At 38.1% G+C, this 12595-nt stretch overlaps 1 protein-coding gene across 11 annotated transcripts in view; it reads right to left on the bottom strand.

The window, feature by feature from the left end:
- HMBOX1 (homeobox containing 1) overlaps positions 1 to 12595 on the bottom strand; it is a 164446-nt gene that overhangs the window by 81282 nt on the left and 70569 nt on the right. For 10 of the 11 annotated variants that reach the window (XM_058670083.1, XM_036496896.2, XM_004579096.4 and 7 more), the window contains exon 3: positions 6969 to 7445. In XM_058670083.1, the coding sequence (XP_058526066.1) occupies positions 6969 to 7445 (477 nt within the window). Of the gene's footprint in view, positions 1 to 6968; positions 7446 to 9469; positions 9550 to 12595 lie in introns of those variants that run through there. The other variant, XM_058670078.1, reaches the window with a different exon arrangement.

Raw genomic sequence — 12595 nt, 5'->3', positions numbered from 1 at the left:
TCTAGCAAAAAAAATTTGAAACTATGAAAGCACTGCAAAAACATTATTTTATAAGAGCTCAGAGAAGATCCCCAGAGAAGAAACAAAAGATCACTGTAACCATGTTCAGACTGAAATAAACCATATCCTTCAGGCACAATGTATAGAGCTCTAGAAAAGTTCTTAGACAGAAGCAGTGATTTGTTATTGAATTTGCCTTAATAGGTACTTTTCAAAACAGTGCTAGCATTAAACTTTGTGTCTAGTTCTTATACCTATTTCAGAGTATAATGTATTGGGCTAGGCTTGTTCTTTACCTTTCACACACACACTCTCATCTCTCCCATCTATCCTTCTTTAACCCCTTGGCTCTCCTATTTTTATCATACCCTGCAAATCACCAGGTAGAGTGAAACTTATTTATTTCAAATCTAATTCTCTACCTCTTCCATTCTAAAAAATCTGACATACTCCTTGAAAAGAATTCTTTTAACCTCCCTTCTTTTACCTCATAATCGCTAAGATTTCTACTCCATAATAGTTACCAAATTGAAGTCAAAAGTAACATGATCTTACCTTTGATTACATAGCCTATTTCCTAGATAAGCTACTCCTTGATTTTGTACCTAACCACTTGTCCGTTTAATTTTCTTCTTAATTTCAAGTCACTGGCATGCTGCATTCACTCATCTGGGTGACTTTCACAATAGAATGAAATTCTTCTTTACCAGCTGTCACTGTCATCAGTTCTATAACTTGCTGAAGTTTCCCACTACTTCCATTGAAACAGGCATTTCTTAACATCTGGATGAATCCAACACTAATGATATTTATGTGGTTACCTTTCTTACAGATACAATTCAACTGCCAACTAGTCAAAATTGTTCCACATCTTCACAACTAAAAACATCTCTTCCTCCAAATTCTAATTTTAATATTTAAATCATACTATTCACATGCTAATATATCACAGGCTCTTCTGATATTATAATTTGTTCATAATCTTATCTCTCCTATTAGTTAGCCCTTTAGCACAAAGACCCTTAGTAACCACAGGGTCTGCACATAATAGAACAAAATTTTGTTCAAAGGAATGAAGAAATGTGTGACTGAACATGAAAGATTATAAAATGGAAAACTTGATCTAGATAATCTTAATATAGCTCTAAATTATTAATTATATTTAAAATTCTCAAATTTGAATGAAAAAGAGTTACTTATAGTGGTTCAAAAAAATGGCCTTAATTTTGGAGAAAAAAAAAATCAAAAACCACGTTGTGAAATGATATGCTTTAAGATCTTCCACAATGGATTCCTTAAAAGTAATCATCTGTACCAAAGACTTTCAGAGACAAAGTAATGCCTACTGAAACAATTTTTTTAAAAATGCAACTATATTCAAATTCCTTTCATTTTTAAATAAAAGCCTACCCCTTTTAATTTTGACTCATGGAGATAAACAGAGCACACTTAGGGATTTTTAAAACATGACCATTAAAAGAAAAAGCACTTTCTATGAATAAGTAACTTTGGCAACTAGATTTCATGCCTTTCCACCTTACTATCTATAAAACATAAATATTCTACCACCACATTAAATATAGGTTGAGTATCTCTCATCTGAAATGCCTAGGATTTCAGATTTTTTTTAATATTAGCATATACATGGGGTAACGTTGGGAATAGAATGCAAGCCCAAACATGAGATTCATATATGTTCCACATATACCTCACATATAAAGCTAAAAAAAGTACATAATATGTTTTTAATCTTTTACATTTTTACTATTTTTCATGTTTTTAAAGACAGAAACAAAGTGAAAAAGAACGCCAAGCACTGGTTCACTCCCCCGATTGTCTGCATAGTGACCAAGCCCGGGTCTGGGTCAAGAATGGAACTAGGAGACACAAACTCAATCCAGCCCATATTTCACTCATGCCTGAGTGTGAGTGCCCAAGTGATTGGCAGGAACTCAATTACATAAGTCACTACTGCTTCCTCCAAGGGGCTATACTGGCAAGAAGCTGGTGTCAGCAGCTGGAACTGAGAATCACACTCAGGCACTCTAAAAAGGCAAGTGGGCATATTAACAGGCAGTATATATCCCTGCGTCCCTAATTTTCTACATTTTAAATAATTTTGTAGATGGAATAAGCTTTCATGCTATGTAATATTATTGTGGTATTATGTTAATGATCAAAAAATTTCAGATTTTCAAACACTTTTAAATTTGGGAATTTGTATCAAGGATGCTCAGCCTGTAGTTCACTGCTATGACTGGACAATCGAGTTCAGAGAAAATATCTTAATTTTGTACAAAATACTAACATATTTTAAAGTTGTTAGGAATAGAACCTATAATGTATGCCACTGCTAATTCTTATCAATATCATTAAATAATACAGAACACATATTAGATATATATACACATATACAAAAATCCATACATCTATTCATTACTTACTATAGGTCTAATTCTAAAACACTTAGGCATTGAAATATGAACTGGGTCTCATCTTCTGCTTTAAAGAGAGTTATAGTCAACAATTTACTGATTGTTCAAATGCCAGTTTGGTTTTCATCTTATTTTTTCACCCTAACTCATAAACGGAAAATGTAGCAGTTAATTTTCTTTCTCTTTTAAAGTTGATTAGGTTACTGGTATATTTATAACTTGAAGTTTTAAAAATAATCAAAACTTGTACCTTGAAATTATCAGCAGTTAGTTTTATAGAGTCAATGCATGATTACATTTGAAAGGTAATGTTTTACAACATGGAGGTTGGAGAATGTGAGTGACAAGAAGTTGACAATATAGGGAAAAAAAGGAGTTAGGAGGCAGGAAGTCATTCAGGTATCTGTGTTCTAGATCAATAATCCCAATCCATTACAGTATCACCTTTGCATTGAGTGATTATTAAGACAAACATGTCCAAAAGTGAGAATACAGTACTCAGAAAGGTTCACTGCTGAAAAATTTCCTCTAACATCACACTAAATAAAAATTCATTTGGGGGCCAGGCAGCCGTGGCCTAGCAGCTAAAGTCCTTGCCTTAAACACACCAGGATCCCATATGGACACCGGTTCTAATCCCGGCAACTCCACTTCCCATCCAGCTCCCTGCTTGTGGCCTGGGAAAGCAATCAGGGACAGCCCAAAGCCTTGGGACCCTGCACCCGCATGGGAGACCTGGAAGAAATTCCTGGCTCCTGGCTTTGGATCGGCTCAGCTGCGGCCGTTGCGCTTACTTGGGGAGTGAATCATTGGATGGAAGCTCTTCCTCTCTGTCTCTCCTCCTCTCTGTATATCTGACTTTCCAATAAAAATAAATAAATAAATAAATAAATAAATAAATAAATAAATAAATAGAAATTCATTTGGTCAGTAGTGATTGTGATTGATGTTAAGTGGCAAATGTGTGTCCTGGGGGTCCAGGGGCACAGAAGTCCATTAAGATCATTTGTACTGGGCCCGGCGGCGTGGCCTAGCGGCTAAAGTCCTCGCCTTGAAAGCCCCGGGATCCCATATGGGCGCCGGTTCTAATCCCGGCAGCTCCACTTCCCATCCAGCTCCCTGCTTGTGGCCTGGGAAAGCAGTCGAGGACGGCCCAATGCATTGGGACACTGCACCCGCGTGGGAGACCCGGAGGAGGTTCCAGGTTCCCGGCTTCGGATCGGCGCATTGGCCCGTTGCGGCTCACTTGGGGAGTGAATCATCGGACGGAAGATCTTCCTCTCTGTCTCTCCTCCTCTGTGTATATCTGGCTGTAATAAAATGAATAAATCTTTAAAAAAAAAAAAAAAAGATCATTTGTACTTTGAGTTATACTAATCACCTCTCTTCAAGTCTTGTTAATATCTATAGATAAGAAAATTTTATTCATAGAGGTAACAAATACTGCAATAGGCTGATAACAATTACGAGTGGTAATAAGGTTCTGCCTCCACAGAACAAACTGATCAATTATCCCACTCAAGTGTTGATAGTGAATATCTGGACAAAAAGAGACTCTAAGGTGGACTATGTCAACCAGTGGATTCTGGAAAGATTTCATCGTGCATGGAGTGGCGAGACTGCCAGTAATTCGGAACTGTTAAACTATCAAAATCTCTTGAGCAGGACCCTCAGAGCATGATCCACACTGGGATGGCATCGGGTGGCAATACGCCATCTCAGGGTATAGAGGAGGTTGGAAGGCTGGGTATGACTTCTCCCCTTATCTCTCACCTTCCCCCAGATACAGGAAGGAAAAAAAGAGAATGTGGAAATAAAGGTCTCACCCACCTTCTTTGTAGCCTTTAACCCTCTGCACCTTAATCAACTAAGTAAAAATCAAAAATAAAAAGTTATCTCAAAAAAAAAAATAGGGGTCTGCCTCCTAATATTTAACTTCTCCTAGTTTCTCTGATAACTTCATAAGTGAGAGCAGATATTCAATAAGCTTGTCTCTCTGACCTAAGAAGGGTTATCATCGTCTGCGAGCTTGAGAAAAGAGGAAAACATTGGGGAAAAAAAGAGTGGGTAAAAGCAAAATGACAGCCACCCACAAAGTGTCAAAAAATCCAAGGAAATCCCTAAAGGTTTAGTGAGCACATCAAAGGAACAGTTCTGAAAAAGAGCAGAGCAAGGGAAAGAAGGTAAAGCAATCTAGTTTTGCACAACCGCAAATATGTAAAATACTGGTAACGACATATAAGCCATGTATCTAACACCAAAACTCGAATATATGCAGTTGTAGGACTTAACTAAAAGTGCTGGCCTTGCTACACAGATTTTGTTTATTTTTAGAATACAGTTAAAACTTTATGGCAACCTATAAGGCAAAAGTCATTTTAAAAGTCTTAGTAGGCAGCTTGGTCTTTTGAAGCCTTGTGATAAAGATGTGTTCCCATGCCTCGTAGTCTAACACACATTTGAGAATGAACTGTTATGTCAAAATGTGAACAAGACTGGTTATCAACAGAACAAGCTAACATAAGAATAAACACATTTTTATTGTTATCCTCTATATCCAGGATAATTAAAGGCTAACCTTATGATTTTGTAGGCGAATTAACTTTTATTTAGCCAAATGGTTCTCCCTCTTAATTTTAACAATGATCTTTAAAATTCAAAAGCAACATTTGAATCTGCTTTAACAAATGAAAATCAATTCAAACTGACCATTTCCATTTTCAAGTTTTAAAAGCTTATAAACAGTGAATCTGCGCTGTTGTATGAAAATGTCCAGCATGGGTTTTACACTGGAATCTATTTAGCACAGAATTTCCATATCATGCAATTTTATCTTAAAAGTAAGTTCATTATTCATGACGGTATATACTTGGTTGAAGATTATTTTGTTCTTATGGTATGACAGGAAGGAACTTGTATTTGGCAATAATACGCTACTATTATTCTACATTCTATTTTAAAAATTTTTAAGAAAAACTGTATTTTAATTTTTGACAATTTCCTGCTACGGTTGCCTTCATTATCCACTATAATGAAATTACTGCGCTACTTCCTTCTGCTCCAGGAATGAAAATCTTGTGAAAAACAATGATTTTTTTTTTTATCACTTTCACTCATAAAGACATACACAAATTTGAAAATTTCAACTACAGTCAACTATTTAGTGTAGACCTCAAAGCCTTCCAAGACCTGTTTAGTCATACCTTATTATTACCATAGTCTAGTCCATTTGAAATCTTCATCTAAGTATGTTTTACCTCTTCTATCTTGTATTAGCCCCTCCATTTTAAGTGAAGTTTACTATAAACAAAGGTTACCATTTAAGGTTGAGGTCAAATTATTTCATTCCATTAACATTAAGTCCTTAAAAAAAATGTTCTGCACCTAAAATGTTGACATATATCTTGTTAGAGTTACAAGCCAGTCTGGATTATCCTAAAATCTGCCAAGATCAGCAAAATTATACTTCAACACAACAACTGGCTAAATACTAAGATGACACGAAACAGCTGAATGGTGCCTTATGGCCATTTTAAGGTATAGAGCAGCCGGTCCTGTATATGAACTAAAATTGAAATGTCAATGAGCTAATCATAGGTGGTGGCTAGGACTTGTTTTCCTTTTTTTTTTTTCTTTTTAATACACTGGTTACTCAAATCCATGTCAATTCCATAACATTGCAAATTGCTGTTGATGTTATATTGGGACTCTTAATTGACTGTGATGATATTCTGCCAGCTCAAACTTCAGACCAGAAAAGGTCTCCCCAAGAAACTATTCAACCCATCTGGACAATAAGTAGCTGGACTCTATGCTTGGTATATGTTTGCAATGAAAGAATCTTGATTGAATTTGAACTGTAATACTGCATCAAGGTGGAGGAATCCACTGGGGGGAGGGGAGGGGGAGGGGAGGGGGAGGGGAGGGGGAGGGGAGGGGGAGGGGAAGGGGAGGGGAGGGGGAGGGAGGGGGGGATTCCCAGAGCCTATGAAACTGTCACATAATGCTAAATGTTAATTAACAATAAAAAAAAAAAAAAAAAACTAAACACAGTTGCAAATTGTGGAAGCACAACAATGGGATTGCCTTCAGTGTCCAAGGTCCAGCATAAAGCCTTTTCTTAACTACTTCTATGTTGAAAATGGACTTCTTTCTCAGTGTTTAAAGCTCTAAATTTTACATGTACCTCTCAGTTGATAACTTGTATATCTGTGTGTGTATGTGAGTAACATCCAAATTAGAACTTTAGATTCTTAGGAGCAAATCAGCTGTTAGAGACAAAAAGAAAGAATAACCTTTGGTAAACAGAATGGAAAAGGCTTATCAGGCAGCAAAGAGAAAGGGAGGATGTAACGAAAAAAATTTTTTTATGTAAACAAAGTGCTAAGAAATTTTTTCATTTTTTCATTTCCATAGAAGGGCAAAAAAAACCCAAAATCACTTACAGGTAAGTAGTTGAATTATAGCTTAATATCTAATAACAATCTAAGAACAAAGGCATCTTTAGGAGTCTCATTAAGCAAAGTAACTAACCTCATTAACTCCTCCACTTTATCATCTACATCTAGGTCCTCTTCAGAGGCTTCAAAACTGTATGACCGCTGACTTATGCTGTTGGTATGATAGCGAGTTGGTGACAACTTTCCATTGGATGTGGATAATCGCTCATTATTCTCTCTCCCATTTTGATTGGTAGTGCAAGGCTGCGGGGAGGTATCATAACTGTTGCTAGGTGAAGGGGACATTCCCGAATGCTGAGTCTGTGTGGAAGCTGTAGCTGTAGAAGATGATGCTGGAACATTGTTGGTACTGTTCCCGTATGTACTTCCTCCATAGCTGGACCTTCTTCCAAACTTGTCACTATGTTCTTGATCAAGACGGTCTAAAGTTTCCAAAGCATGGAGAATTTCATGTTTAGTCATTCCAGTACGCCGAAGGCGCTGAAGCAGATCTATCTGCTCTATAGTGAATCTGGGTTCATCTGTATAGTGAGACATGGTTTCCAGCAAACTAAAAGAAGAAAAAATACAAAATAAATCTCTTTTATTGACAATAAATATGAAGGAACATATCATTGAGAATGCAGTATTTATACACCAACTTTTTCATTGATTCAAAATGGTAAGATAAGGGGTTAGACCGTGGTGTTGCTGCCTATGACACTGGCACAGCTAACGGACGATCTCTCCCTACCTCTTTCTACACTGGTTCAAATATATAAAAAAATCTTGAACAATAACAAAAAAGTACCAAGACATGTCTCATGCCAGAATGTTTCTACCATGACAAATAGACTGCAATATGTACTGAATTTATTAGGAGGTGGTCTTTAAGTACAACAGAAAACTCAATTTCAAATGTCATGCAGTATACATTTTCCACCATGTGGTTAAGTATTTTGGACAAATTTTGGTTATGTCAATAATATAAAAAGAATATAGTTTACATGATAACTACTACCAAATGTTTTTTTTCCATTTCAAATGCATTATTCATCAGATTAATGGAGTTGCTGACCAACTAACCTAAAACTAGCCTAAGAACTCTATGAATAACCTAGCTTAGTGAAAACAAATGATTTCCTAAGCTACATGCAAGAAAATATTAATAAACAGCAAAATCATTTAAGTGGAAAGTGAAAGAGGTATTTATAAAAAACTAAGCACTGTTTCATCTATTACTTAACAATTTCATCAATTTTCACCTCTGTAATACATTCTCTCTTTTTAGTTAACCCTGTGAAATACATCTTCTGCAGTTTTAACCAAACAAGTCATTTAATTTCTTAAGAAATTGCAACTGGGGCTGGCACGATGCCTTAACAGACTATTCCTTCACCTGCAACATCCCTTATGAGTGCAAATTTGAATCCCCGGCTGCTCTATTTCCAATCCAGCTCCTTGCTTAAAAACTGAGAAAGCAGTGGCAGACAGCCTAAATCCTTGGGCTTAGTCCTACAGCCTTGCGACAGAACTGGAAAGAGACTTTTGGCTCCTGCCTCCTGGCTCCAGACTGGCTCAGATCCAACAATTGAGGCCATTTGGGGAGAGAACCAATGGATGGAAGATCTTTCTGTTGTCCCCCTCTCTGTAATACCTGCCTTTCAAAATAAGATAAATCTTAGAAAATTAAGAAACTGCTTCTACCTTTTCACTATTTAAGATACTATAGTATTCCATGTTTTTTTTTCTTTGAAGATTTATTCTTTATTTATTTGAAATTCAGAGTTACAGAGAGAAGAGAAGAGACAGAGACTCACCAGGTAACTGCAAGAGCCAGGGCTGGGGCAGGACAAAGTCAGGAGTCTGGAGCACCTTTCTGATCTCCTACATGGGTAGAGGGGCCCAAGGCTTTGGACCTTGGCAGGAAATAAAAAGGTTCCCTATACTTGCAAACTGTACTAAAACTGCATTGAACATTCATTTCTAGGCAGGAATTGGGTGAGAGTCTCACAGAATGTCATCTCTTCTAAGTCTCACAGCAGCCCTCTGTGGTAGCTGTTACTGTTACTCATTTCCTTTCATAAAGAAACTAAGACTCAGAGTATTCACATGCCTTGCAAAAAGGCAAAGGAAGAGAAGAAGAAGAAGAGGAGGAAGAGGAAGAGGAAGAGGAAGAGGAAGAGGAAGAGGAAGAGGAAGAAGAAGAAGAAGAAGAAGAAGAAGAAGAAGAAGGTGGTGGTAAGCCTGACTCTTACTCCTAAATTACATACTGTTCTGCTTCCCATGATGATGGGACTTACTGGAGTCCCGAAATCTGGACATTGGTTGCCATAGTCCTCCAAACTTCTAGTTAATAGAATTTAGGTGAAACCACCAATTGCTAATGGCCAGGTTTCCTAGTAATAGTTTATATTTAAAATCTTTGTTTTGTCTAGAATTTACATTTGCTTACTAAGTGTGACAGGATTTCAGCTTTACCTCATTCTCTACATAGACAGGTGTCCAAAATACTTAGTCAATAATTTATTTGTCTTTGATATGAAATGGCATCATAAATCATAAGCAAAATTGCCATATGAATCTATAAAGTACCTTTGGATTCTCTTTCCTATTTCATTGACTGATGTCTTTCAAATTCTTTTAGAATTTGGGTGACAGAAATCGAGAAATTTTATATGAAATCTCAGGCTCCCTAAAAATAAAAAATCAAATTTTATTGACTCAAACTAGCATGATGCAGGTTCATGAGCCACAATATCTACTCTACAGTGCACATTATAGTCTGCATTTTTGCAATAGTCTATTGTGACAAACTACAAACTACCTAGGTGCTATAAATGAATTTTTCTTCAATTTTACTTGTTTTTATTTTTATTTTATGATACAGTTACATAGGCCCTGGGATTTCCCTTATTCCCTCCCCACCCCACCCCTTCCCCTCACTGAGTTTCTCTATATCATTACTATAGTATAGTCCTTCATACACAGTCACAGGTCCATCATTGTGGGCATGGACAATGGCAGAGAATCCAGCATCCTATTGTCAAGATATAGCTAACAGTTTCATTGTAAGTCCACCTTTGTCTGGAAGTAGAGATGCATACTGCACTGTATCCTCACATCTGGATGATAGTCTCCATTACACACTTACTATACATCCCCTTATATGAAAAGCCACAAAACAAAATCAACAACAGAAGGAAAAAAAATAACACCATGAAGCTAAATAACATGCTACTGAATGACTAATGTGTTGCTTAAGAAATGAAAATCAAGAACTTTCTTGAATAAAATGGTGTTGTATTATCTATTTTTTTTAAAAGATTTTATTGTTATTGGAAAGCCAGATATACAGAGAGGAGGAGAGACAGAGAGGAAGATCTTCCATTCATTCCCCAAGTGAGCTGCAACAGGCCGGTATGTGCCAATCCGAAGCCGGGAACCAGGAACCTCTTCCGGGTCTCCCACGCGGGTGCAGGGTCCCAAAGCTTTGGGCCGTCCTCAACTGCTTTCCCAGGTCACAAGCAGGGAGCTGGATGGGAAGCGGAGCTGCCGGGATTAGAACCGGCGCCCATATGGGATCCCGGGGCGTTCAAGGCGAGGACTTTAGCTGCTAGGCCACGCCGCCGGGCCCTATTGTATGATCTACTGAAGAATTTAATCAGAAGTGTTTTGAAGATATGGAACTAACAAAATGATATTTAAAGATGTTCTCTTGGCAGAGAAAAAGTATAGCACCTACCAAAACCAAAGGCAAATGCGAAGAATATCCCAGTGAAATAACAACAGAAGACTAAATCAATGAACAACTCATTGCTAAAATGACAGGACCAAATTACCACCTACTCATATTAACCCTGAATGTAAATGGCTTAAACTCATCAATCAAACACCATAGGATAGTAGACTGGATTAAAAAACAAAACCCATCTATTTGTTGCCTACAGGAGACACATTTCACCAACCAAGATCAGCGGAAACTATATCTCATGGATTTTGATTTTTTTGTTAGTGTCATCTCTTCAAGACCTATTTTCATGATTATTATTCTCTTTCTTCAGTGCCTTGGTTCTCTAACATTTCGTAGTAAAAAAACAATTATTCACACAGAAAAGTTCATTTTATAGTGATTATATGCACATATTTTAGATTTTACCATTCAATTTTTTTGCATAGTATCACATACGAGGCATATCAAAAAGTTCACTGAAACTGTTTTTCATGTTTTAAATGCATTTTTGCACAAACTTTTGGAAGTGCCTCCATATCTATTCATTTTTTATTCATTCATTGATTCCTTAATACATCACATTACTTGGAAGCATTAAAAAAATCAGTCACAGACATCTGTACCCTTCTTAAATGTTTCAGTATGCATGGCTTTAACTACTGCTCAGTTTTTGTTCATTCCCACCCTCCCCTTTTTAAGATAAAATCTGTGTAACAAAGTACACAAATCTCATATTTGCCATTCTAAGCTTTTTGAGAAGTACATACACACACCTACCAAGTTCAGATACTTATTGAAGATGAAGAACATTATCCATTAGGGGCCAGTGTTATTGCATACAGGCTTAAGCCATCACCTGCAATATCAGCATCCCATACAGGAGGCTGGCCGGTTTGTGTGCTGCTTACTCCATTTTTTCCCCACACTAATATCATCTTCCCCCGTGCACCCCATATCTGGGGTCAGGGGAAAAACAAAGGGAGAAGCCCCACCCAGCCTCCCCAACCCATCCCAGGTTCCCAATGTCGGGCACGCTCCGAGGGTCCCGCTCAAGCAGTTATCTTTGATAGTTCAACAGTTCTGAAATGCTGCCGATCTCGCTGTTCCAAGCACGATAAAATCAATTCAGAATCCACTGGCTGACATAGTTTCTTCATGGTTGGGGTTCTGAGATCAGCAGTTCAGTTGCAGGGATCTCCAAAGAAACTTTGAGGTGATTCCAGACCTGATTCTTGTGTGTGCTTGCCAGTACAGGGTCTGGCACAGTCCATCGTCCCAATCAGCTTATGCACATGGTGGTCATTGCAATTGCTGGGTCAGTTCTGTTTCCAGCCTTGTCTTCCATGTGAACTGATGGGTGTTGCAGTCTAGCCTGCTCCTGCCCACTTCATACCCGGCCCTCACGCAAACCAGGGGGAGCTGCAGCCTAGTTGGGACGACTTCCCATAACCCCACCAGGCCTGACCCTACCCTGGTTCCCATGCTTACCAGTATGTACCGCAGACTTATTCAGTCTGTCCCACATCCCATTTAGCTTTCGTATGTCAATGGGCATTGAAGCCTAGTGCAACCCAACCTGCCTTATTACCCAGCCCACACACATACTGCCAGGTGCTATTCTGTCTAGCCACCCCTGCCCCAATCCTGGTTTTCATGCTCTCCAGTGGGAGTGGCAACCCAAAAGGGAGGTGCCCACTATTTCCCTCCTAGGCCACTCCCACTCCCAGATTATGCACTCTCCAGGTGGTTCTGGAGTCTAACTTGACAGATTTCTGGCTCTCTATTTTTAATTCAACTCCCTGCTAATGTGCCTGGGAAAAGCACTGGAAGATGGTCCAAATGCTTGGGTCACTACACCCATGCTGAAAACCCAGACGAAGCTCTTGGTTTCAGGGTTCAGCCTGGTCCAGAGTAAGGCACTAGGGAAGTAAACCACCAGGTGCAAGATCAGTTTTCTGAAATTCATCTATGATGCTATAGTACTCTGT

The sequence above is a fragment of the Ochotona princeps genome, chromosome 11 (assembly GCF_030435755.1).
Source record: "Ochotona princeps isolate mOchPri1 chromosome 11, mOchPri1.hap1, whole genome shotgun sequence".
Classification (NCBI taxonomy): domain Eukaryota; kingdom Metazoa; phylum Chordata; class Mammalia; order Lagomorpha; family Ochotonidae; genus Ochotona; species Ochotona princeps.
The sequence above is the reverse complement of the archived record's forward strand: the minus strand, read 5'-3'. Positions and strand labels throughout refer to the sequence as shown.